The following is a 27,658-nucleotide window of genomic DNA, read 5'->3' on the forward strand; positions in this document are numbered from 1 at the left end:
AAAGAAAACTAAGTTCACATACAGAAAAACACGGACCCACGTCAACAAGGGGATGGTTTACTTAGCAAGAATATCAATACATATTGACATATCTTGTACCTATACAGTTCTGTTAATCTCTGCCACAGAAAACCTTCTCAGAGCAATTCTACTTTTGTGCTAAAGGCCTTTACATATACGCAGAACTTAAGGACTCTTCTCATAGAAACTTTCCTGTTGAGGTAACGTAAGCGTCATTTCCGTGCTGCATTGTAAAGCAGTGAAAGGAATGCCAGGAGTGCCCACTTTGTCCTAAATGCCCTGCCTACTTTCTAAATTGCTGATTGGGTGGTCTTAAGCTAATTCCACAAGCAAGCACTGCAAAAGCCAATCTCAGCAGGGTTTTAAAGCAGTTACAGGACACTAATTCACAAATACAAGAAACACAGATGACCTCCAACCAAGATCCTAGCAGGAGAACTACAGCGACACTGGTTAGAGGCTTTAGAGCCCTTTGGATGAGAAAGGGACATGGTAAGTACAAAGGTTTCTATCTCATAGTTATTGGCTGAGGCTTCACGTTCACCATTGCAACACAGCTCTTCTCTTCTGCTACCATCCTTCCCAGAAGCTAGTGTTAACTACAAATTTTAACTACAACTACAGTGTGTTTATAAAGAAATGTGTTCTCCAGAATGAATGAATGTTAAAACATACTCTTTTTTCAATGAGTATTTTTCATAACCAGCACTTAAAAAATACGCAAAAGACACAAATTGCTGTCAGGCATCATTTCAAAACCAGCCCAGTATGTCCAATATGCTTCAGTATATTGTGCTTTTCTAATACTTCTCAACTAGGTACGTTTACCAAGCAGTGCACAATCCAAACTGCACTCAACACTGGCACACAAATCTCTTCATTCAGTTTCCAACCCTTGGTCGATACCTGCATCACGCGACAGGGATCCCAAATTCCTCACTTTAATACCACGAACTCAATTATCACCTGTGGAATCCCAATGTGGACCAACCAACTTAATAAAGATTCATCAGACCGTCAGGTGTAATCTCTTCGTAGGTTGTGAGGGTTTTCTATGGACAGAGACTCAATAATGATTTCTCATTCTGATTGCTCTGCTGGCTGTGAGGATCCTGGCTCCCCATCCCCATCCACTGGGTGAATGGATTTGGTTCATGTTTCCTTTTCTGGAAAGGACCAGTTGCCATTGGCTTAGGCACCCTGTCTGGTTTAGCTGCAGCCTGAGAGACTGGGCTGTCTCCTGCTTCATCCTCTAGCCTCTCTGACTGTATCTGCTGCATCACAGTATCTAGAAGAGCATTAGGCAGGGCCGAGCATATTGCAATGAGCTACTTATCTGTAGGCTTTGGAAAAGACATTTTGGATATAAAAATTGCCCAACCAACTGAAATCAATAACCCAGGGAACTAACCTTCAATGGTTACCTCAACCTCAGGTTTCTCACTTGTTTCTGACAAGTCACGCTGGGAGGTATCTGAAAGGGAAAACAGGAATGCCGAATGACAAACACAGAAAAGATTTTCAACCAAACATGCCATGCCTTTGCATTTAAACCAACATCATCAAAGAAGCCCCTTGCACTCACAGCATGCAAGAAAAACAGAACCATAGATATGCTACCATAAGCCTTTGAGCAATTCCAGACAAAGGCAAGGAGGGGAGGATTACACTTGCTAAACTGCACGTGCAGCAGTGCAGAGTTGGTGCTATGACAGAAGGAAGTTCCATAGTCTTGGCTTTGTAGGGTTAATACAATCATAAGTATTTTCCCCTCTGTTACTCTGGATTACTGAAAATATAAACAAAGGCTGTGATCCCCACAGCTTATGTATTTGCTTTACCATCTCTACAGACTCATGGTTGCTCCGCTAGAATGCTTTCCATCACAGGCTGCAAGGCCAACAATGAAACATGGCAGGGAAATTCATGATCACCATGCTTTTGTTGGGCCAGTGTGCACCAACAACACAAACAGGATTAGCTCATCAACACTCGATGGGAGAAAGAGCAATTTATACTTAACTGCAGTACAGTCTGAGAAAGTGAAGCTAATTGTATCAGAAACTATATCAAGATGAGGCAGCAGTGTGTGAAGGAACATATTTTAGCTACTCTGGCACAGTAAAGCTGCACTTGTGCATTTTGAAGAGGATCTTCTTTCAGGTCTCTCTAAGCTGGAGCATGGCATTGCTTTGGGAGCCAGTCTAAAGGAATCTTTGTTTCAAAGGTCTCTCTTCACATGATGTGGTGCACAGCAGAAATTCAGCAGTATCTACTGAGGCACCTTAACTGCCGTATATTTGAACTATGTCAAATACATCATCCAGTTCATGGAAAACAGAGTGTGATGTTTTGGTCTAATTCCAAGTGAGTGCTGGGTAGATAACTAGCAAATGCAAAGCACAACAAAAGCAAAGAATTAGGAGTTGTTTCACTAGACATGAACATAGAGTATGGTCGTAAAAATAATTGACCACTTAGAACCTTTCTGAGAGAATTAAAGAAGTTAAAAAAATTTAAAAAGATACAGCATTTTTGGAAACTTAAGAACAGCCACAAGACTGGCAGATGGTCCACCTAGTCCAGCACCAAATCCCAGAGAAACACTCACAGTTAAGGGACTCATGCAAAAAACTCAAAGCACATGGCAACAAAGTTCTGGAAGAAAACTCCCAGATGGGACATTTCTTCTTAAGACCCATTAAACCAATGGTTTTAAACACCAAAGTAAGTTTTTTAACAATGTCTCATCAGCACTAGCTCTCTTCTCATCTTGGGGAAATACACACAGCTCCTATGCAGAAGCCATCTTCACAGGTCTCAATGTTGTCATTCACCAGCACTGGCTCCAGTTTCTCAAACGTGATTTTGTTCCCTTTAAAACAATTTCTTCTGACACTCATAACCTGAACTTCCTGATTGCTGAATTTCAATCACACCGTGCTGCCCACTCGTCCAATCTCATTAAGACCACCTCAGACACCTACAGCAGCTACAGCTAACCTGAGGGATTGCAGGCACACCATGGTTTTGCCACTTCCCTTTTCACCATCTTGCCAAGGTTACTGGAGCGGAAAAACACTGAAAACCCCCAGTGACATATACCAAAATATACCAACTCTGATGGTTTGCTTTGAAGGAAATTGTCACTTGTGCAAACCTGCCACCACTGGCTGTAGCTTTCAGACAAACTTTAGGAAAAGCTTTAAATGCCTCTTCTACCTATTTCTGTACTAAGATATGGATTCCACCCAAGACTCTATAAAACCCAAACACTGCTGCTGATTCTTCTGTCTTACTTGTTTTTGTGAGGATCAGCAATAACTAATTTCCATTGCACAGAATCCAGACAAGGCTGCTTACTCTGTATGCCTCTTTAAACCACAAATGAAACTGAAGTTAGACTGTTACCTGCCATTTTTAGCCACTGCCTCTAGACCTTTTCATAAATACCAGCCTTCACGAGCAACAGATTGATTTGATTCACCAAAACCACGAGCAACCTTCCACACCTCTCTTAAAGAAACTTGTGAAGAAGAACAGAGCTGAGGAAAAGGTGTGTAACAAAACCTTAGTCTGACTCAAAGGACCACACTCAGCAGCTGTAGCTATAAAATTCTAGTCAAAACCAAGGCAGAGTCAGAGTCTCGGTCATTTCCTATCACACTTCCCCTTCCTCACGCTCTCTCTTCACGGTCAGGAATAAAGCACAGGGCATGATGCTGGGGAAAACAAAGTACCTAGATTTCTCTGCTCAAATAAGTCCAGTTCATAGTGCAGCCAGCACGAGCAATGAACTTTATTCTCCTTTATCAGGAGAAATGCTGCGGAATTTCATCTAATGGTACCCTTAACTATGGTGATACCTACCTTCAAAGCAAAACTAATGGGATTTGCAAGAAAGAGCATTGCTGCTAGCAAAACCTGCCTAGAAATGTGTAAAGGAACACAAACAACTTGTGTAAAAGGACTCAGGCTGGAGAGCCACGTGCCCAGAACATAGCCAGCCTAACCATGATGTACTTTTCACATCCCGTCAACACATTAAACTTTGGGTCACGAGCACCTTAAAATGCCTTTCATGATTTAAAATAATGACCACGCCCATCACAACTTGCTTATACCAAGCCCCAGAGTGGCATGACTTGGGAGTGTGGCAGGATAGGTATTTTTTCCTTTCTCAGGGAATTTTCTCCCATTTGTTGCCAGGGAGATGATGAATAGACAGCAGTCAAGAGAAAATAGGTTGCTGAGTGCCTTGGCATACTGCTGGAATGGTTATGGGGGAGAAAGGGGAAATGGGGTTGTTTTGGCAGTTTCTTAGCTGGGGGTGGTCACCCTGCCTTGTTCGAAGCAGATGCTCGTGTGGTCTTTCTTCGCCTTGGACCTCTCCTGCACAGCGTTGTTCAACACTACTGTGGAGCTCTGCCTCCTGCCATCTTGTAAGCCTGTTGCCTTCAAGAGACAAGAGTCCTGGCCACTACACTGACTAAGACTTCTCTGGCTGCCCGTTCCAAGAAAGACCAGCACATTCCATGTGGGTGCCTGGGGAAGATGTCCCTTCCCCACTTTTGCCCTCAGAGCCTCTGCATGGAGGGGCAGCTTGAGCTGCAGCAGCACCGCCGACGGATGTTTACTCTGCACAGTAGTGTGACATCAGGATAAGGCCCTGCCTTCCATCCAAGCATGTACCAGCTGCCATTAGTAGTGCCAAAGATCCATCACCGCTGGCGTGGGTGCCTGGGGGAGTCGACCCTTGTTCCCTCTCCCTCATCTGAGCTGCCTCCACCACCAGGGATGTCCCACTTTTGTATCAGAGCGTCCCCCGAAGCCGCAGGGCAGTCACTGCAGTGTTTCTGCCTCGACACAAACCAAGAGTGATCCCCTGCTGGCAGTTATTTTAACATCACAGGGGAAATCAATTAATGGGCGGGACAAAGCAGTTACTGGGTTTTCTGGTTTTTTCCACATTGCTGCTGTTATTGGTCTTGTTTGTTTTGTCTTATTCTATAGAAATATACGTGTGTGTGTGTATATATATATATATATATATATATATATATATCCCAGTAAAGAGCTATTATTCCTTTCCCCATATTTTGCTCGGAAGCCATAAATTTAAAGTCATAAAAATTTGGGAGGAAGGGGGTCATCTTTCAATTCCAGAGAGGTTACCACCTTCCTTGGCACACTACTGTCTTTTAAACAAAGAAAGGGAGAGTAAAAGCAAAACAAACATCACAAAAGACAACCCCGTGGAAATATGAAAAGAGAATGCTTGAAGAAGACATACAACTTCAATTAGGCAACATCTTTCCAAATATTTCTGGGAAAAAATATCCAATGATGTTAATTTATCCTCACAAAAAACATTGCACATCTCAAATGCTCTAACTCTGTTTCCACATCTGTTCCTTCACTGCCATTGCAACTCTGAGGGATGCCTTCCAAAATATAAAGTAAAAAACATACTCCTGACTGCACAGAACCTTATAAAAGCAGACAGATTAATGTGGCCAGAAACCACACCAAAACACTGAATAAAGGACAGGTACGGGACTGCAAAAAATCCCATGCAAAGCATCTTTAACCAGAGTAAACTGAAGTGCATGGCTGCATTTCTGTGGAGAACCCAGCATAAGGCATCATGAAACAACACCACCAAAAGATCCCAGCTTTCTGCGAGTCAATTTACGTGGTCACGTCAAATTCCAAAAAACAACAGAGGTAGCCTATGATGATGATTTTACTGCTGCAATAGACCTACACAGAGCCCATGGCTCTCAAATGAAGGCTTGCCCTGGCATGTCTCACTCCTGCAGCACAAAATTACCCAAAACCTTCTCATAAAACAAAGCAGGGAGACAACACCATCTTCAATTTTCGTCTTACCAAAATTAAACTCTTTTCCATTTCTTCTCCCACTATTGGCAGCTTCAGTAGCCAACTTGGTGTTCTTCAGTCTCTTGTCAGGGGGCAGGAAGTCATCATCATCATCTTAAAGATACAAAAAAGTCATCACTGGTTATGTCCAGGGAACTCATGTGCAGCGCTGGAACTGCTTTGAATTTCAAAGCTCTTACAGAATTAAGGAACTGTGCTTATCAGGGCACCAAATTTTGCAACAAATTACTTATCTGAGTAACTCTAGAAAGCTCCTGCTCCTACCTGTGAAGGAATAACTTGCGCAAAAGGACCTGGGCAAAGCACAAGATACCAAAACACAAAGCTGCTTCTGAACTTCCTAAGGAAAACAACATTGTCTTCTCAAACGTGACTGGACATCGCATGATCATAAAACGACCACGCAACAGCAAACGGAATCACAAAAGAAATTGTGCAGATATGGACTTTTTTATCTAACTGGAAGTAATAGCATTCCACTCGTAGATCTCAAAACACAGTACCTAAGTTTTGCCTTGAAGAGCTCAAATGTTCTAAACCCACTTTCAAAACAGTGTAAAATTAAGGGGCACCAACGAAATTCATTGAACAGGTCAGCTCTACCTTAAACACACACAAGTGGACAGGCAGGAAAACAACAAACCTAGCAATTTGTCACACAGCTGCTACTTAGCCAGTCACTTCCCAATCCACCCCTACCTTCCTTATGGAAAGGAGTTTAAACTGTACACTGCCCAATTATCAATACCTGCAACCTCAGAGAAAACAAATGGTTAAAGCAGACAAAGAAAACTAAGTTCACATACAGAAAAACACGGACCCACGTCAACAAGGGGATGGTTTACTTAGCAAGAATATCAATACATATTGACATATCTTGTACCTATACAGTTCTGTTAATCTCTGCCACAGAAAACCTTCTCAGAGCAATTCTACTTTTGTGCTAAAGGCCTTTACATATATGCAGAACTTAAGGACTCTTCTCATAGAAACTTTCCTGTTGAGGTAACGTAAGCGTCATTTCCGTGCTGCATTTTAAAGCAGTGAAAGGAATGCCAGGAGTGCCCACTTTGTCCTAAATGCCCTGCCTACTTTCTAAATTGCTGATTGGGTGGTCTTAAGCTAATTCCACAAGCAAGCACTGCAAAAGCCAATCTCAGCAGGGTTTTAAAGCAGTTACAGGACACTAATTCACAAACACAAGAAACACAGATGACCTCCAACCAAGATCCTAGCAGGAGAACTACAGGGACACTGGTTAGAGGCTTTAGAGCCCTTTGGATGAGAAAGGGACGTGGTAAGTACAAAGGTTTCTATCTCATAATTATTGGCTGAGGCTTCACTTTCACCACGTGAAACAAAGCCCTTCCTGTTCCGCTACCATCCTTCCCAGAAGCTAGTGTTAACTACAAATTTTTCATACAACTACAGTGTGTTTATAAAGAAATGTGTTCTCCAGAATGAATGAATGTTAAAACATCCTCTCTGTTCAATGAGTATTTTTCATTACCAGCGCTTGAAAAATACACAGAAGACACAAATTGCTGTCAGGCATCATTTCAAAACCAGCCCAGTATGTCCAATATGCTTCAGTATATTGTGCTTTTCTAATACTTCTCAACTAGGTACGTTTACCAAGCAGTGCACAATCCAAACTGCACTCAACACTGGCACACAATTCTCTTCATTCAGTGCCAAGTAATGTAGGCTTTGGAAAACACATTTTGGATATAAAAATTGCCCAACCAACTGAAATCAATAACCCAGGGAACTGACCTTCAACAGTGACCTCAACCTCAGAATCCTCACTTGTTTCTGACGAGTCACGCTGGGAGGAATCTGAAAGGGAAAACAGGAATGCCGAATGATGAACACAGAAAAGATTTTCAACCAAACATGCCATGCCTTTGCATTTAAACCAACATCATCAAAGAAGCCCCTTGCACTCACAGCATGCAAGAAAAACAGAACCAAAGATATGTTACCATAAGCCTTTGAGCAATTCCAGACAAAGGCAAGGAGGCGAGGATTACACTTGCTAAACTGCACGTGCAGCAGTGCAGAGTTGGTGCTATGACAGAAGGAAGTTCCATAGTCTTGGCTTTGTAGGGTTAATAAAATCTAAGTATTTTCCCCTCTGTTACCCTGGATTACTGAAAATATAAACAAAGGCTGTGATCCCCACAGCTTATGTATTTGCTTTACCATCTCTACAGACTCATGGTTGCTCCGCTAGAATGCTTTCCATCACAGGCTGCAAGGCCAACAATGAAACATGGCAGGGAAATTCATGATCACCATGCTTTTGTTGGGCCAGTGTGCACCAACAACACAAACAGGATTAGCTCATCAACACTCGGTGGGAGAAAGAGCAATTTATACTTAACTGCAGTACAGTCTGAGAAAGTGAAGCTAATTGTATCAGAAACTATATCAAGATGAGGCAGCAGTGTGTGAAGGAACATATTTTAGCTACTCTGGCACAGTAAAGCTGCGCTTGTGCATTTTGAAGAGTATCTTCTTTCAGATCTCTGTATGCTTGAGCATGATACCATGCTGGTGGCTTCCTTTACAAATATAAAAATACCACAATAATAATACAAAAGGAACTTTTAAGACTGACTACTTAAAGTATTTTCACTGGAGAAATTCCAGAATTATTTTGTTCACATGAACAACATTCAGAAGGCTGTTTTCGCGTTTTAGAAATTCATGGTAGCAGGAACATTGTGATCTAATGACAAAATTCATGGGCTTAAAGCAGTTTAGTGTTTTCTAATCTTTGCTAGTGGGCAAACTAGTATTTTTAATGCAAACAGTAAAAACTTTTTTAAAACTGCACAATTTTTTCGTAAATGTATTTCAGCTATTACAGAGTTTCAGTAAGGAAATGCTTCCACTATCACAGACTTTCCATTAATGTTTTTGTTTATGTGCTCATTCACCACACCCTGAACTGAAAGAAATTAAGTTGCACTCACAATTTATAAAGCAGAGTTTTATTCAACTTTACAAGCCATTATGAAACAGACTGAACTTCTTGAGCAACATACCAATTCACACAGATCACTAGTGCTTTAGAGTGATCAACCTGATACTCCTCTTTAAATTTAAAAAAAGGGAAGAAATTAAGTTCCTGTCTACATGTCTCTCTACTTGGACAGCTGGAAATAAAAGCAACCGAAATTTTCATTTCTGTTCATGTTTAAGTTCCAATACCCTCAGTTTTATGGCAAATCAAGTAGCAAAGCTGTGAAAAGCAAAACTCACACATTCAATTTCCAAAACAGATGTGAGGAAAGCAAAAGATCTACCTGTGTAACTTTTCCCAGGAGCAATTTTTTCATCTATTTCTGATGTTCTGGAAGGGCCTGCTTGAGAACAGAGAGAACAGGTTTTTTAAGGGTGTCTCACAACAAACATGTATTTCCAGTCCATAAAGGAATTTGCCAAATAACTCTTAATTTCATATATTATGTGCTCAATTCATACTTTCTGTAATGTTGAACTTTGGAAAGACTGTGTTAAATATTAAATATTTATAAATCCTTACTTACTTGGTTCAATATAATAAAAATGGGGCTAGTGGCAGCATTGTGCATTTCTTTGACTACTGAACAGTCAAGAGATGAATGCTGAGCAGCAGGCTTTCAACTGTTTTTTAGTTTCAATAAACTGATTTTTAAAAATTAAATGTTGATGCTTCTGCCATTCTTCAGTGGCATTTTAATCAGCTAGATCTTTTTCCTGTTTGTTAAAATTTATATTCCTAAGGAGTATTCTTTGACTTCAAAATTTCTACCTACACTAAATACATAAATTCACAGGGACTAATTGCTTTTCATTACAACAGGGTTTTTTTGAAGACTACAACAGACTGGTTAAAAAAGACTGGTGCAGAAAGCAGCACAGAAACTACACTTAACAGATTAAATTAACACTCCTAAAATCCTACTGCTTAACGCTCTGGCTCTCCTGCAGTTATGCTGGAAGGGTGAGCTGCTTATAGCACAACTGACACCACACTGAGCAAGAGGCCATTCTATGCCACAGAAATAGCACAGGTATGGAAAACTAGCCTATGTGTGGCAAACAGCAGTAACTGGAACTGACAGATTTGGACTAATTGTTCTGTGCAAATCCAATAATTTCTGTGTTCATTTGCAAAAGCAATCTGCAGAAGATCATATAGCTGATCAGAAATTCTAGTTGTTTAGAGGTATGTTCATAAGTGTATCAGCAAGAGTACTAATAGTTTCACTACAGAAAAACTACTGTTAACTAATAAGGCAATGAAATACTCTAAACTCTATTTCATCTGCACAGTAAACAAGAAAACACAGAAAATATTACTGTCATAATCAGACTTTGTAAGTATTTTAATCAACTAAAAGTACATACACAGTATCAAATAAGTGAATATTTAAGTATTAAATAATTATAATTAGGTGGTTACAATAATGCTAACTTGAACAGTTCTGCCCAATTTGATTATTCAGATTTTCAAGGAATTTTAAAATGAACAGCATTTCAAGAGAGGAACCTATGCACGGTTCTTTGCTTGACACACATTTCTTTCAGCAAGTGCTGCTTAGATCTGCTCCTGCCACTTTTCCTTGCAGGTGGAAGGTGCTTCCCTGTTGTTTTTTTTAAAATACTTATCTGTTTACTTCAGAGGAGCTCCCTGATTTTGTTCAAAACACAGCTCCACAAAGACTGATGTTGACACAGTCGAGACCACAGTCCAAAGACAGGAAAAAAACAGGGAGGAAAAGGAGCAAGGCAGAGCCAGAGACACTGGTGGACCTCCAGGCCTCACCAGAAAGAATTCTCATACCAATAGTGTGATCTGCAACTGTCAGGGGTGAGTGGGTGTGCTGAAAATGTCTCCATGGACTAAATTTGCTTTTATTTAAATCAGCATATTCAGCAGATGCACCAGTCAGGTTTGTCATTTCCTAAGAACTCCTGTGAACATGCAATTATTATAATTCATAAGGCACTGACACACAGGAGTATCCAATCAACTATAACCAAATATCCCAAAATATGCACATAGTTTTGCATTTATTCTTTAATTCAGAAATCCTGACAGGATTGTTTCACCTACATCTTCTGCAGTATTCTCTATTGCATTATCTTTGTGCCAAATACATGCTGTGACAGAAATAAAAAAGGGAAAAATAGTAGTCTTTCACACATTCAAACTTGAAGAAATATTTCTCTAGTCGAAAAGAAACTTAGTAGACTTACAGCCCTTAGGATTAAGCACAGACAATTCAGTCCTTTAATCTTTAATATTGATAAAAACTACAGTACATGTAGTAAAACCATTAGATTTCTTTAAAAAGTGACCAACACAGTTTATTTCATGAAACTTTAACCTTTTTCCATATTGTGAAGCTTGGACAGAGAAAAAAGCAGTTTGAAAAAATTGTTTCAGAAATTAAGAAGTGTCAAACAATATATTCTACTGTCTTAATTTAGTAAAGACTAGACAATTAAATTTAAAGGAGTTCTACCACCAAGAGATATTAACAAAAACAGATACATTTCCACTTTAGTGCATTCATGCCCACAACAGGCAGAAATACACAGACATGACATAACCAAGGAAAGCAAAAATCAAGTACAGTGGTAACCAGATCAAAAGAAGTTCCATCCAGAAATAAAGATATGAGAAAAATCACGAAGTAGAAAAATAAGAAAACTCAGGAGAGAAGAACTAAATTCTACTGCAAAAGGTAGGATGTAGGAGGAAGGATGGACACAGACATGGGAGATTTAATTACTAAAACCACAGGACACCTTAGAACATCTTTCAGTATGGTTACATCTTGGAATCTGAACTTCAGATCTGTAGACAAAGCTAAGCAGTTTCACCTTGAACCAGAGAAAGCACCAAAGAAAGCAGAGGTATGGTCTTCAGCTAACAGCCAGCTCTGCTACACAGCACAGACATTTGGGAACTCTCAGACCAAAACTTGGTCTTTTATGAGCAGATAAATACATTACAGATCATGCTTGGGCTGGAGGAACCTCTGTAAGAGATGGCTGTTGGCATAAATTTAAACTCCTGAAATGCCTGTCACAAATAGGTGAGATTTCACATTCTAACAATTCCACTAAAAACAAGAGTAGATGTCATTCCCTCCACAGTCAAAACTATCCTTTCTGTCTACCCACCCACACAGCATTTACTTACACTGATTCTAAACCTCTCAGCCTCAGTTTCTAATGGATTATGTCCTAATGTCCTAACACTACACAGCCAAACCTGTGCCACTTGGCAGAAGGAATGGATTTATTATCTCATGGATAAGCATTGCCTGCAATGCTCACTTTTCTGGGCTTTTTCTTGGCTACCCATATTGTACCAATGTGAACTAGATGTGATTCCTTTCAGGAAGCACAACATTGTGATCAAGATATTTTCTGGAATTTCTTGGTTTAAGATAGTATCTGCATACTCAGCCTTACATGCCAGCCTAGCTTCACAGCTATTAGAATGGACATTACTTCTACTATTCTGAGAGATCTTCAAAGGAGAAATATTTTCTTGCTAGAGACATACTAAAAGACATTCATTACTTTTAAGGCTTCAGAGTGAGAATAAATGCAAAGTTTACATTCCCATTTTGGGCTTTTTCTTTCTAGAGGAAGAGATTTTCAATCTCATTTGGGTTTGGATGAATGTCCTATAGTCTAACTGCCTCACTAACGTTGTCAAAAATTCCCAAACTGACAGCACTGTTAAATTACATGGTGTTTTAAAGAGAAAAGCTGCTAGGAAGTTTTTACTCACTTCTAAGTGCTTTATAAACACAACCAGCCAATTCACAGGACAGACTGTTTACAGCCTTTTCCTTCTGCTTCCATTTTCCTTTGTTTTAACTTCAAGGCATCAGCGGTAGTGAAGACCTACATCCACAAAATTTACAGGATAACGTGCCACTTTTACAAAGATTTTGGTCCTTAGTCAGAAAATAATTAAGTTCTGTATGGGTTATGCCTCCAAAAAGCCCTGCTTTACCCTGTGCTGATAAAGCACAGAGCACTCAGCACTTACTCAGCAGTGCTGCACTTTCGAGCTCCAAAGGTTTATTTTTATATAGGACAAATGGGGTATTCTCAAATCTAAAAATGTATCTGACTCTGAAGAGATGATTATTTAATTTGTTAGTTTCTAGTAAAAATACTAAATTCTATTTGAACCATTAAACCAAGAAAGAGTATTTTAAGTTGTTGGGTTTTTTTTTCATAAGAGCCATAATAACTGGTACTTACAGATAGGGCATATGCAGGAATATTAACTAAGATAGCTGAAATGCTTCAGGCTGTTTCACTTAGTCCTGATGATCACTAGTCACTCCTTCTCCTCATTTAGTCAATCATCAAAATCTGGACCTTTCTTTCAGAAGAGGTTGTCATTGGTCTCCACCAAGTTTAATAATGCAGTAACCTTAATATTTGTCCTGGACACTGGAAAAAAACACCCACTGCCATAGTGCTAGTGCCCACTGACAGAAAATTGTCCCTTATATTCTGTTAAAACATGAAGTTTTAAATGGCTGAAGTCCCTATTTCTCAGTCATCTTACTGTGTACTGCTAAACCAGTTCTAAATTTAGTAATTCAGTATTAACTCATGGCAACATCCAAATGGTGCAACCTACTACCAAGATGAAAAGAACATCCACCTACAGCTGTAATTTTCCCTCTTTGATTAATACGAAGAGTTAGTGTGCCACCCAGGCACACAGCACTTTGACCAGCATTACAGATCTTTGAGAAGAAGCACTTAAGAGAAAAAACATAACCATGAAATTTTATCAGTAAATAATTTTCTCCAGGAAGCCCTAAGCAGATTGCTGTTCTCTAACAGTTGTTTCTTCTTAGAAATAGATAAGCCTGGCTTTTGCTGTAGGTTATTTTTAGCAAAATTTATTACCTTATCCATTTTCTTTATTTTGTAGCATGTCTCCAAAGGCAATGCTGGGGGAGACTACGTCACTCCTCAGGAACACCTCTGTGCAGAATAACTGCACTGTTCTATGCTTCATTTCTGGTACAGCACCACCACCCAAACACAAACACCTATGTGCCTCCAGAATTTATAGCTCTCTACAGTTTGGACAACCTTTGGCTTGAATCAGAGTAGCTACTTGAACAATTAAGGGGAAACTGCTTTACTTGTCAAGTCAGCATGACTTGACATGAAAGAAAAAACATCTCTTTTAGTTCACAGCACCCCATCACTTCTACCAATATACTCAGTTTTGTCTTGTTTTAAATGCCATTTTGGAGAACTACACTGCAGGTGGAGAGGGGGGGTTATTAGTCAAGCACCACCTTATCAGAAAGAGATATATATTGCTCTTCATCAATCAGAAGATTTAAATTTAGAGTTGGGTCAAAGACAACAGAAATCCCCCCTGTCAAATGTGCTTAGACTTCACTCTGGAAGCATATTGTGTAACTTGGATTTTTCAGTGCAGACAAACACATCATAGTGCAATGGATACTATTTTGTAAAGAAGCTATTTCAGTGCAGACTCTCTTCAGATGGCATTGAGTTACACCGGGGGCTATTGGCCAAATTCCAACATCATTTTTATGCATGAAATGGAAAACCACAATGGAGGTGAGAAGCAAAAGGATGAAAAGACTTGGCTTTGGAAGGAACAATGATTAGGTTGTTTTCACATCAGTATCTACTTTTACTACATTAAATCATGCCTGTAAATGTACCTCATCCTCCAAGGCTAGGTAATGTACACATATGAAGAGCAGATAATCCTAACACCTTTCCAGTTCCACAGTCAAGGGGTGACACTTTGCCATACTATGATTGAGATCTCCCTGAATGATGCTCATATGTTACTTGAGATATGCTAGGGTGAAAATATTGATTCCACAATCCCACAGTTAGTTATTAAAGCACATTAGAAAACAGTCTCAAGAATCTTCATGTCTGAACACACACAAAAATGTTATCTCAATAATATATAATATTACAAAATAAAGGGATGTGCTGTTTTGCACTTCACTGTTGAACATGTAACTGTCATTGAGAGATGTGTGGCAGCTTGCCCACATTTCTTTGTATTACTCAATTAACCTAATGACAAATACACATAGGTTGAAATAATAAATCTAAGGTTTTAGTTATTTTATATTGCCATTTATAATCACAACTTAATTACTGTTCATTTCAATATAAAGAAGTAACAATTTCTGTTTTCCACTCCTAGCTGAGATCAATGTGTTAAATGGATACATAGAGGTGAGGCAAAGCAACTGGGAGACAACTTAAAACATCCAGAGGCTGAGCCATGGGCCTCATAAATATTGTTATGCTTTTTCCACATAAATAAACCTTTCAATACAATTTTGACACATACTGGTCATTCCATACAAGAGAAGTGATTGGTAACGCTTCCAATCACAGAATCCTAGAATGGCTGATTCTATGATGTACAATGTATAAAAGTTACTGAAACTTTAAACTAAAGAAAAAATTCAAGCAATGCTCTAGAAAGCATCACTATAAAGGTTTATTTCCTGTTTAACTAAGTCATTGGAGTTACAGAGTCTGCACATTGAACCCTCAGAAAAATACATCAAGCAGTTCAAAAGACCCCTGGAACTTCTCCTTCAGACCAAACACACACATATGGGTTCGGGATGAAGTTGTTCTTTAGGTCTTTTGGCGTTCTTCACCAGATCTGAAGTAATAGGCAGTGATGGAAATGCTGTATCATAACAGAGATAAGTCATTACATGTTTAATGACCAAAAATTAGAGAAAGAGAGGCATGGAGAGATCAACACTTAGGCAACCAATCCTTCCATGAGATAAACGCGTATGAAAATTAGTATCATTACCGGGAGTATTAAACTGATAGTAGTTAGGATCATCTGTTTCCTGCTTCATTGTTAATGTTGACATTTTTGAAGAAATTCCTGTAGAAGCAAAAAAGGAATCAAACATGGAAACTAGTAATAAGCAGATTCTTAAAACAAAACAAACAAAAGCACCCACCAAGATCCTTGCTGGCCTCTATTAAAAAAAAAAAAAATTACACACTTGTTGAGCTAAAACAATGGTAACAAAGTGATCTGCTGGTTTCTTATGCTTCAATTTGGTCACCTCCAGGAAGGATCCAGGACTAAATACTTCCCTACAAACTACACTTCCCTGCAGATGTTGTCTCAGATCTGAATAGTATTTTAAAAATGGGCTTCTTCCTCTTTGCATGCTACCACAGGAAAAAAATATATTTTATCACTCGTGCTGAAAGTCCTAGAAAAGCTCGTGGTCACTCTTCTGTGAGAATTACTTAAAATGCCTAGAAAGCTGCACTGGAAAGAGTCTGGGACTGACTTGGCAAAAACTTCAACTTAACCCTTTGCGTATGTCAAGCTGAACATTAACCATGGAGGGTGCCTAAACCACAAATTTAAAGTTGTGAAGCACAAAGAACAAGAGCAAAAAGCTGGACTACATGTAAAAACTTAATTCTAATAGGAAAGTGAGCACTGCAGCCCAACCCAGCAAAAGGGAAAGCCACTGATACATCTCCCAGCACACCTGCTACCTCACTGGCTTTAATGGGATTATCCTTGCCTTTACATCACAGCACACACTTAAGCATTAAGCACAGTGCCTTGGAGAATCATCTGCTACCTGCAGAGCAACTTAGGAATGATTTGGCAATCTTTTAATAACACATCTTGTTATTTATGAATTTTTTATTTCTCTTTTAGCTAGAAAATGGACATTTTTTCATTTTCAATATTTTAGGAATATTAGCAAATAAACCAAGGTTTTGCTTCCCATTAGGGACAAAGACATCTTGAATAAGAACAAAAAAACCAATAAACCAGAGGAATTTCTTCTTCTCTAAATTACATAAAGATAAATTTAGTCTACAATGTATGACAAATTTCCTCCCTCTTGAAATGGAAGCATTTGGCTAGGGTTTAATAGTTGATAAAAACTCAACTGAAAATTGACAGTTTCAAAGAAAGAAAAGTTTTTCCATCTCACCATCATTTCATTTCCATCTCAAAGGATGTCTTTTTGCTACTTTTCTTTTTTTTTTGGAGCTTTCTGTCTTTGCTTAAGTTCAGTCTTCTGAACAGAATCTGGCCTTTTTTTTTTTTTGCTGCAAATTAAGGCAAATTTTTGAACGTACCAGAATCCTTGCTTGGTTCCACTTTCACTTTAACAGGAGGACAACTATAAAAATAAACAAATCAAACAGAATGACATTACTAAAAACAAACCTTAGATTTCTGGGAAGTTCTTCAAGCTTTATAGCTTGTCAATAAAATCAATCTCCCAGAATTTTTTCTAACAAGAACACAAAAATAAAAAACCCTGCATATTGGCTTATCTGATTTATCACAAGGGAATTGCCAGCAATCTCCTATTCCTACATTTTTTTGAGCTACACACAATATTCAAGTCATGTTTAGCATTTAATGAGAAGCAAACACAGAAGCACAGAAAACTGATCCCTGTTTTCACATTAACAAATTTTTGATGTATTAAAGATATAGTATCTTCATTTACTAATTTAATCATTTTTTTCAAATTGAGGAGGGGGAAGGAAGCAACATTCCCCTCCCCTGTTCTCCCTCACTGCTGTACCATAAAGCATGGCAAACTTAGCCTTGACTAACAGACTGTGAACTAAGATAACTCATTGGGTTAATTAAACCAAGAGAAACTTTGCCATTTGTTTAAATTGTAACAGTTTCCTCAAAAATAATGATCAAAACAAATAGAAGATTGAGCTTTGTGCTTTTTATAATGCCAAGAAAGCAAAAGTTATTCAAAGGTCAGCTGGGCAGAAAAAGCACATTAAGACAAAGACAACAACATGAAAATAGATAGTTGATTAAAAAAAAATTTAATTCTATATTATTTTAAATTCACCTTCCACATGCAGGTATAATTGAATGTGAAGGATCTGTCATATCAGCTCCTGAAAGTCAAAAGACAATATTTGAATTTCCTGTACTCTATTTACTTCAAACACAAATTGAAAATGTTAACATTGATTTCACAAAGCAAAAGCCTGTTCACATTTTACAAGCATATGTACATATTTTCCTTATTCACAGATGAGAGAAAGATCCCATTAAACTGTACCTAGACACAAACAGCTTGCATTTTTAGAATGTCACTTAGCACACTGAAAACCTACCTTGTATTTCTGATAGAACTGTATTATTACCAGAATCTCCGTAATTTTCCATCTCTAGTCCTCTACTTGAGCACAGGCAACACATCTCTAATTTTACTAATAAAGCATCAACTTCTAGCTCTTTCACCGAAGAAATTAAGCATTTCCTTTTTGACAACATTCCTACAGAGATTGCTTCATCATTTTCATAAAACAAAACCTCACACTTAAGCATTTAGCAAGTAAAGCACCATGATACCGTGAAAGGAACAGGAGAAGGGATTTCTCCTAAGCTAGAAATGAATCTTTGTAGAGTTCTACAAAATTCACTCTAGCTCAGAATTTTTAATATATAGAGGCTTTCATAGGAACTACAACACCTAGCCACTTCAGAAGAGCAAATTACTTTTTAAAATGAGATATAAATGCCAAAATCAGCTGCGTAGTGGAACACAAGCACTGGAAAGTCTCGGCATTTTCTAAAAACTGAATGCAGTCCTTCGTAAGTTCACTTCTCCTTCTCCTAGGATACTATACAATTCACATTAAATTTAAATTCAGTATAAGGATGAAGAATGAAATAGAATGAACTTAATCAAGACAAAGAATAAACAGAATGAATGTCATCTCTAACGAGTTGTTCCTGGCAGAACGCATAAAGGAAAGCATTATAGCTCCATAAGTAAGGCAACTCACGGTCTAGAAATTTCTGCATAGTTTGCCACTTTATTGACATGACCAAATGTTCTATGTATATTGCTATCTAAACTCAAATTCCAATATTTTTCTGTTTAGTCTGAATAAACATTAACCTACCTATGTGTTTCTTCGGTTCTAGGAATGACCTGTGTTTAAATATGGAAAGAAAAACTCAGTTTTAGCAAAGACATTGTTAATTACTTTGTAGTGTACATTACAGAGAGAATTCCTGGTTAAGAGAAACAGTCTGCCACGTATTTAATTAAAAATTAAATTTGATTTTACTTAAGTACAAAACCCAGTTGGACAAGAAAGAGAGCAAATAACCTGTTGATACTAAATGAGATCTCTGACTTATTGTCCAAAATCCATTTCAGGGTAGAAATATCATAATTTGATGGATGTTTAAATGCAAGTCCTTCGGGCAGGCCCTGCACTATCACAGCAGAATGGTCCCTCTGAATCTCTTCGTATGGCACAGGTACCACCGTTGACTTTCCTAAAGCTTTACCTAGAAAAAAAAGAGGAGGTTGTTTTGACATCAAGACTGCTGAAGTTAGCAAAAGGATGAGCCCCTCATAAAACTTTGTAACTTTGGCTAGGACTGGAGCAAAAGCAAGTGTGGATGCAAATCTTCTCAGGAAACCAAGTAGTGCTGGCACTAATAGGCACTGTGCAATAATCTCAAATCACATCCCACAAAACACATCAAATAGAAAACTAACCACTATGTGTGTATTTTTTAGAAACAGCTACTGAAAGTTTCTAAAAATAGCAGTGTAGTTAGAGGGCTAAGATCATGGAGTTTTTTCCTCCAAACTGGAATAAAAATTTAGAAATCTAGAACAGCTCTTCAGAAGAATTTAAAGCACCCACCATAGCAAAAGCAGAAAAAGTCCTCCACAGACTTCCTAAGAGCCTCCAGCTCCACAGTATCCACCGTCTGTCTGTTTACAGGGGGTGTAGTCTTCGTTTTCTGCAGTTCTGCAGCCCTGTCCTCTTCTGGAACACCTGGCAGTTATTTATAAAAATAAGACAGACATAAAATAGTAAGTTATTAGAAGTGCCTAGTCCCTCCATTTTAGACTAGAGATTCTCAAAAAGGAATCCTGCCGGAAAATTGTAAGAATTTACTTATCTTAGAAGTAAATGCACATATCTATGTACATAAGCAATGAGCAAATATAAATTTACACCAGAATTATTATATCCTCCCTACAATCTTTGCAAATATCACCCCCTGAAGAATATGAATGACAAATTAAGAGACACATCCAAGGAGGCTTTTTTGGGCATGAAGAGGTAGAAAACACTACTAATCTCAGGAGAGGATAATACAGTAAAAACAAAATACTAAACTGCCAAGAAAAGAAGGACCAACAGAGTCACCAGGAGAACAGTAAAACACCAGTGTGAAGGGTCCCATAGCTCTCTAATGCTGTGCATGACGTCTTATGCAGCAGTTCTATTATGTCCTGGTTTATTTATTCTGTATGTGCTTCGCAGAATATTTTACAGAAGGGATCTGACTTTTGCCACAACAGTTCATGTCTCTTTCAAAGGACATTAAAAGTACACACCTCTTACTGCTGAGTAAGAGGAGTTGCAAACAAGCCATCATCACGCAAAATAGAGAAGATTTCAGCCCTACATCTTGTTCTAGTCTCTGAGCAAAATTAATTGCAAAAGGACTGAGGGAGTAAGAACACTTCCAGTATTAAAAAGCAAACAGAAGAGACGGTTTCAGGTGGCAGCCCTCCTTTCTCATCATTCAATTCTTGCTAAGATTTACTGAGAATCCCTCAGCAAAACCAGAGGCAAACAACAGAGATATGCTTGCCTACCTGGAAGGAAAGGCAAGGGAGATCTGTGTTCCTTTGTGCAAGAGCATGATCAGTGCTGAAGCTGTGTCATGACTTCACCACGAGCCAGCACAGCAGTAAGCCTGAAACACTGCGATGTGCATCACCAGGACTGCTGGCACCAGAATTCTACACTGACACAAGAAAACAAACATCAGTTTGAACAACTGATTACAAATGGGCTGTGAAATGAGCTGAAGCAGCAATGCTTTTAGTAAAACCACATTTATCATCTTAAAAACTCGTATCTTCACTTCAAAGAGAACCTTGTCCTTCCTCTACAGATGACACATCTGCTTCTTGCCCTGGGAACCCACCTCCAATGCGACATTTAGCTTGCCAACTCTTCAGGCCTGAAACTTTTGCTTTCTCTGCAGCTATGACAGAGCCTACCAGAACACGAAAAATAATGCAAAACTGGGATATTGTTATATACCTGCAACACAGGTGCTTAATCAATGACAGCTTTTAAGATTTGCCCATGGAGTTGGGATAAGAGACATCGGAGACATCAGCTTCCATTTACAGCTACATCAAATGTAGCTTTTTGAGTGGGATTTTTTCCCATGTAAGAAACTGATTCACTGAAAATGCTTTTACTGCCAGCAGCTTCAGAAAGTGTACCCACACTTTCTAAAATAATAAACAAACCAAAATTAAGACGATAACACTGCCCACTTCATATGAAAATGAAAAGTAGACAGAAAGATAAAGGATTTTTTTTTATTTATATAGAAGACAAACCCTTACTGGGTTTTTTTATTACATGATCTTTAAGCATTTTCTTAAGATCACATTATGCATCTGCCTCCCTAATCTCTCCCACATTCGTTGGCTGATTTTAATCAAGACTCACAAACAAGACCAAGTTTCAAACACAGCAAGATTTGTAACAGCCCTGCACAGTTGATCAAACCTAGCAGGCATTCACCCCTCCTGGCACTACCGATGGACACACGAATCCTTGGAGGTTACACAACTTCACAGGCTCTTCGAAGCCCTTGCCACAATTACCGGAGCCCCAAGCAGGATTCCGGCTACATTTGGGAGGGGATGCCTAGGACATATGCAACAAGATCTGCTGTGGAAGAGGGATGAGGGGGCTGTATTTACAAGGTAAATGGCTCACGAAGAGGAACAAATGGTTATATGGTGAAAGAATAGCGTTCTGCTCAGTTGTGAGCATCCTGCAGAATTAGTCTCACTGCTCTTCTGGATTCAGCAGGATTACAACTGCACAACTCCCAACAACCCTCATTTTGCAATGAGGGTCAAGATATGCTTAAGTGCCTCTTTTCTTCTTCTACTATCCAGGTGTTTTGTTTATTCAGAATATCCTTCCCTCCAGATCTGACAATCCAGCATACCCCTTAGCTGGAAAAGGAATCTCCCAGCTGTCCCCATTCCTCTAAAACAGAGAGCTGTGTTGGGAGGAGGCAGGCTGCATTTCTCCTGCTGAGCAGAGAATGCCCTGCTGGGTCACACTGCAGACAAGCAACAAATCCAGCACCGTCCTCATCTCACCAAAGAATAAGAAACAAATCAAACTTTAGCAGAAAAACAATTTACTTAACTGAAACTTCCTCAACAAAAAGACCTGAAGATGAGATGCTAAACAGAGATGAGCTGGCACAATTTGGTATCTGAAGATGATAGAGCTCAGGACTCCTCTAGCAAAAGAGCTGTCAGTCCCATGGCAGTTAAGGCACCTTAAAACATCAGAAGGTTTTCAATCAGGTGGCTTTCAATCCCTCAGGGAGAGAAAAACAAGAAGTAATTTTAAGAATATGAATGTGGCCCCTGCACAGGCACTCTGAGAGGTAACTTGAGAGCAACAACAATTTTGTGACACTGCTCATATACATAAATTTCATTATTTGTGCTTAAGGAAAATCGCTGCAATGAAAGAGGGAAAGTAAATGGGTGCATTTTGCTTTAGTTTATAATGTTATTCACCCAATCATCCTGTGAGCTTTGTAAGGCCATCCAGCTTTACAGTCCATGAAACTGGAAAATACCCTCAAATTAAAGAAAAGTCATTTTATAATTATCAAAGGATTACTTGAACCAAACAAAAAGCAAATCACCTGAGGTAGAATTGTCTAGCCATGAAATTTCAAAAAGACTGGCTATCTACAGTAATTTTCTGTTTGTTGTCACCTCTGAGGGAACAAGATGTGTGGTTTCCATGGAAATGGGACTGAACTTTCCCCACAGGTTTTTAAACCGGCTGTTAACTTCATACCCCTTAGCTGGCTAGGCAGAGACAGAACATTAAAGGTTTGTGGCAATCAAGCCAGGCAACCTGGCTGGTACAAGTTACCCAGCTCTGAAACAACCCAAGAAAAACAGCAGGGAGCTCTGAGTTAGGCAGGGCATGGCTAGAGCTAAGGGTGCTGAAAAGAAAAGGCAGCCAAACTGGCACACCACATGCAAGAGTCTCTGTTCTTAACACATCTACAGGTAAGAGAGGCAGATGACAGTAGCAGAGGAAGCACCCCTAAGGAAGGGAGGTGATAGCAAAACCAGACAGAAAATTAACTTTCTAACACAATCTGAAGTACTAGAAAGCAGGCATTCTTTATTACAGCACTGGACACACTCAGGATATCTCTTCTAATCGAATGTGTGTCCTAAAACTTTACAACAGGGTATGTATTCCATCATGCTCATACATACTTATTACAACGTACTTCCTAGATAATATCACTTTTCCTAGAACTAATTCATGCATTTGCCTCCTGCTGGAAGTCTTTTTATGGTCCTAGAGAGTCATCTAAAGGGGTCTCTGGTGGTAGTATTCACTGAGTGCCACCAATGTTATAGATGACCTTGCCTTGAATTTTTCTTTAGGCATGTGCTGCTGCTTCTTGTTACGTAACTTAGTCAAAAAAGCCACTATGTTCCTCATTATCTGTTTCTCCACTGGTTCCAGCTGCATTTATCATCCTGTGTGCATTCTTTTATCTCTTTTTGCTAGCTAGTCTTTAAGCTCTATCTAGCAACTTTAGTGGACCTGAAAGTTTCTATTCTCTGTGTTATCTATCAGAGGCAAATAACTTGTGTCTAACTATGTCGCAGAAGTTTTGAAAATGCAAGTTTCTTTTTATTTTGACAACTTGGGAAAAGGGGTGAACTGACTCATAAATCATGAGAAATTACCAATAATGTAAAACTTCACAAAAGCAGATTAATTCAACCCTAATGCCATGAGAAAGGGCTTGCAAAGCATGCAAAAAATGCATGGCTAGCTGAGCTGGCCATCATCCACTTCAGGTAAAACCCTTTTATCAATCCAGGAAGTTGGGGAAAAAAGAAGGGAAACTGGTAGTAAAGGGAGAGTATAGCAGGTCACAAGGTAAAGCTAAATTATAGGAAAATTATTTCCATGTCTTTCACAAACACGTAGACATCACAAAGATCTAGGAGGAGCAGGAGGAGGAGAAGAATGAGTTCAGATAAGGAACACATGATATATGAAAAATATGTACCACAGAAACTACCTTATTTGCATTGCAAAAGGTTAAGCAAAAGGGGATTGCAAGCTGAACCATTTAAGTGAGCTCAAATGGAGACAACAATGGCAAAAAAACCCCCAGGTCTTACAGTAAGAAAGACAGGGATGATTGCTTCAGATTTTACTTTTATCACTTGCAACCGCTTGGTGAGTGCTAGGAATGTCATCTTTAAACTAATTTCTAAGTACGTGATTTATTAGGAATAAAATGGTCACATCCTTAAGTGTAGGTGATTTAACTCATAGCAGCATTTCTGCAAATACAAAACAGGAAGTGACTGAAAATCCAAAAAGGTTTAGGTTAACACAGTTCAGCTAATTTATCAAGCAGTTACAAACTGCAACAGAAAAATTCTCCCCAAAAGCTAGGGGTGGGACAGAAACAGATGCGAAGTATGAACTACTGCTTCCAACAGAGTATAATGTAAATAACACAGAGAAAACACAATCCTAAAGTGTTGGTGGCAGACACAATGTCTGTAGAAAAGTGTCCCTGCTTTCCAGTAAGAACATCTGAAGCTTCATGTTTTTTCCACAGAATCACAGAATTAACTAGTTTGGAAAAGACCTCTGAGATCATTGAGGATTATTTTATTGAATAAACAAAGATATCCTTATATACCTTGCGCACACCTCTCCCTAGAAAAAAAGATTAGGAAACCGTTCCCTAATTGACCCCAAACAGAGACAGGCAGGTTAGCATTAACACATCACTAAACAGGCAGGATGCAACCTCGCTCAGGTAATGTTAAAAGGACAAGAGAACAATCACATGATCCCTTCCACTAGAAGAGATGCCTGGTCTTAACTCCCAAGTGACAGACATGGCAGGAATAAATACATCATGTCTGCCAGTACAGTAAGTCTGGGCAATGGTGGCAAGCCACAGTCAGAGTGGCCAGGAGCAGCCACCTGTCTCTGCTGGTCTGGCCACTGGGAGAAGCATAAGTTATTCCAAGTTATCCGTTGCCAAAAGGGAAGTGAAAACTCAGGAACAAAACTGAGAGCCACAGCTGGGTTAAGTTCCTATTAACAGTGACTGGGAAGAGCCTGTTCCGGCAGATACTCAAAATAAATACTCAGCAGACATTGTTTTAAAAGCTAAAGCAAGAATCACAGATACAGTCCCCATTTGCATTAAATAGGTAGCAGATCAGTGACATCATACATACATGCAAGTCCACCAGTGTTTTGTCAGCATTAATCCTCTGCCTGGCTCTTATTATTTTTCTTTGATCTACTATTTATATCTACAATTCAATGATTCCTTTATCTTCCAAAATATCCTGTAGTTTCAGGAGCATAAACACCACAGAAATCTGCTGGCCACAGAATACTTCAAGGCCAGAGACAATGACTGTGGGAAATAAGTTTCCACACTGGCACATGATCTTCAAAAAAACCTGGTATCTTTAAACTAACTTCATTAGTATCAAGGGATTAGGCTCTGAGCAATATAAAAAGATGTCAGCTAGCTCCAGAATGGTATTTTCACTATAATACCATAGCACATAATCTGAGACAATGATGAACACTGTCCTTTAGACATAATGTAAACAAACACAATCAATGGCCGTTAGACCCACTAACAACCTCTGTTATTAGAGTAATACTTGAAAAGGTATTAGGCTGCTTCCATATAGGTCAGGGGATTCAGTCTCTGCTCAGTTTCAAATCTGAGACATCCTGCTTTAGAGCTGAAAAGCTAAACACACCATTTAGATATGGTTTCTATATTACTACAGGCATGACTAGACAGACAGTGCATAACCAGAGGTAATCATAACAGTAAGGAAGAAGCAAATCAAATATATTAATACTTTACTGACATCATTACTGCAGCATCCAAATAAAGTATGATAGAAAGACTACATCCAGACTAGCAGAACAGTACTCACACTAACTAGCAAGCTACAGTGTTGGGGGCTATCTGAACAGATTTCAAATCCATTTTTCATCACTAGCTTAAAATTAACATAGAGCTACTGAATTAATATAAAGGTTCACGCTACTGTAGCTTGACTCCTACCTACCAGATTCTAAACCCCAGATCTGTGCATGATGCTCTCTGGTCTGCAGTACAACAGTTTGTTCAGCATTGCTTATGGTGAATGTACATACATGATACACAGGCAGGATCAAAATGTAAATAGGTTCATCCATTAGAAAAATGAAAGAAGCCAGCAGGACATGCCAATTAGAGCTTCATTGTGGGAAAATTTATATTTATACCAATAGGTTATACACTTCACTGAGCTTTGGTTAGAAAATACTGAAGTCATGTATTTCTGTACCTGTGTTTTAGATACTACCACCTACAAAGAAAACACAGTTACAAACAAAAATACTGATTTATGAGCTATTTAGATGCCTATAACTAGATGTCACACTGACTTTCAGAAGCCCTGTTCTAGATTTTTAGGTACCTAAGTTGTTTTGTACATCTGGCCCTGTTGCTAGCATTGCTATTATTACTGCCAGTATTAGAACTAATTGCACCCAGTGTCATACAACAGAGAATATTAACAATTTTTTAAACCTCAATCACAAAAGAAGTATTGACTATTTTATTTCACAAAATACTTCTACTTTGGAAAAAACGTATTAGTCAGGCAACTTGGAGTACAGGCACATCTCATCAATTAGGACCAGCCTATGGGGATGAACAGCTGGGATGAAGTAGACTTCATGGTCTCCAGTGGAGGTGGGATGTAGAGACTGACTACTCAAAATCCTATTTGTATATCCTTATATACTAAAGAACTGCTCTACTGAGTCTTTTTGTGCATTTGAAACCTTCTTGGATATTAAGCTAAAAAGTTCATTCTCCAGAGAGATCATGCACAGTGAACAGCAGCTTCTTTGGAAGTCAAAACCTGAAGTGAGGACAATTACTGCAAAGCTGTAACTACAGCTGTGGAGTAGGAAGCCAGCATTCACATAGCAAGACACTAGACATGGTGTAACTTCAGTCAGAGACACTTAGATCTCTCTAGAATATAGGGACAAGATACTACAAGACAAAAATGCCAATTTCAGGTATTCATTTGAAAATTACAACAGGCCAAAGTAGTCTCACAAGTAGTGAGACTCTCAAGTAGTTGCCAATCCTGTTAGAGACATGGTGGTTTTAAGTGTGTTTTGTTTTTTAAGCCAGTAAGATCTAGTCTTTCAAGGTTCTGGTTTTGTTTGCTTTCTCCATCCCACTTTAAACTGCTGAAGCATTACATTGCTTATAAAGACATAAAGGAGCACAATATCAGAATAAGAATTCCCCAGAAAACCTGATAGCTCTATTTTCTTAAAGGCCAGAAGGATTCAGTGAGACAGAAGCCTAGCTGCAGATCTTCAAGCAGGTCCACAGTAGCCTAGTTTATGGGAAGAACCATTTTACTCGCCTGCAGATTATGGAGTACATCCAAAAGGAAACAGTAATTCACATACCAAAGAAACATACTGA

At 38.9% G+C, this 27,658-nt stretch overlaps 1 protein-coding gene across 9 annotated transcripts in view; it reads right to left on the reverse strand.

Annotated features, from left to right (window-relative positions):
• The window catches only part of GTF2I (general transcription factor IIi), a 108,178-nt gene that overhangs the window by 54,633 nt on the left and 25,887 nt on the right, over positions 1–27,658 (reverse strand). For 6 of the 9 annotated variants that reach the window (XM_082294599.1, XM_082294597.1, XM_082294596.1 and 3 more), the window contains exons 4-13: positions 19,696–19,830; positions 19,147–19,330; positions 18,937–18,965; positions 17,871–17,919; positions 17,125–17,168; positions 15,812–15,889; positions 9,240–9,299; positions 7,702–7,764; positions 5,914–6,018; positions 1,433–1,495 (exon numbers count right to left, since the gene is read on the reverse strand). In XM_082294599.1, coding sequence (XP_082150725.1) covers positions 1,433–1,495; positions 5,914–6,018; positions 7,702–7,764; positions 9,240–9,299; positions 15,812–15,889; positions 17,125–17,168; positions 17,871–17,919; positions 18,937–18,965; positions 19,147–19,330; positions 19,696–19,830 — 810 coding nt within the window. The remainder of the gene's footprint in view (positions 1–1,432; positions 1,496–5,913; positions 6,019–7,701; positions 7,765–9,239; positions 9,300–15,811; positions 15,890–17,124; positions 17,169–17,870; positions 17,920–18,936; positions 18,966–19,146; positions 19,331–19,695; positions 19,831–27,658) is intronic. The other 3 variants (XM_082294600.1, XM_082294598.1, XM_082294593.1) reach the window with 2 other exon arrangements.

The sequence above is a fragment of the Coloeus monedula genome (genome assembly GCF_965178545.1).
Source record: "Coloeus monedula genome assembly, chromosome: 20".
NCBI classification, from domain to species: Eukaryota; Metazoa; Chordata; class Aves; order Passeriformes; family Corvidae; genus Coloeus; species Coloeus monedula.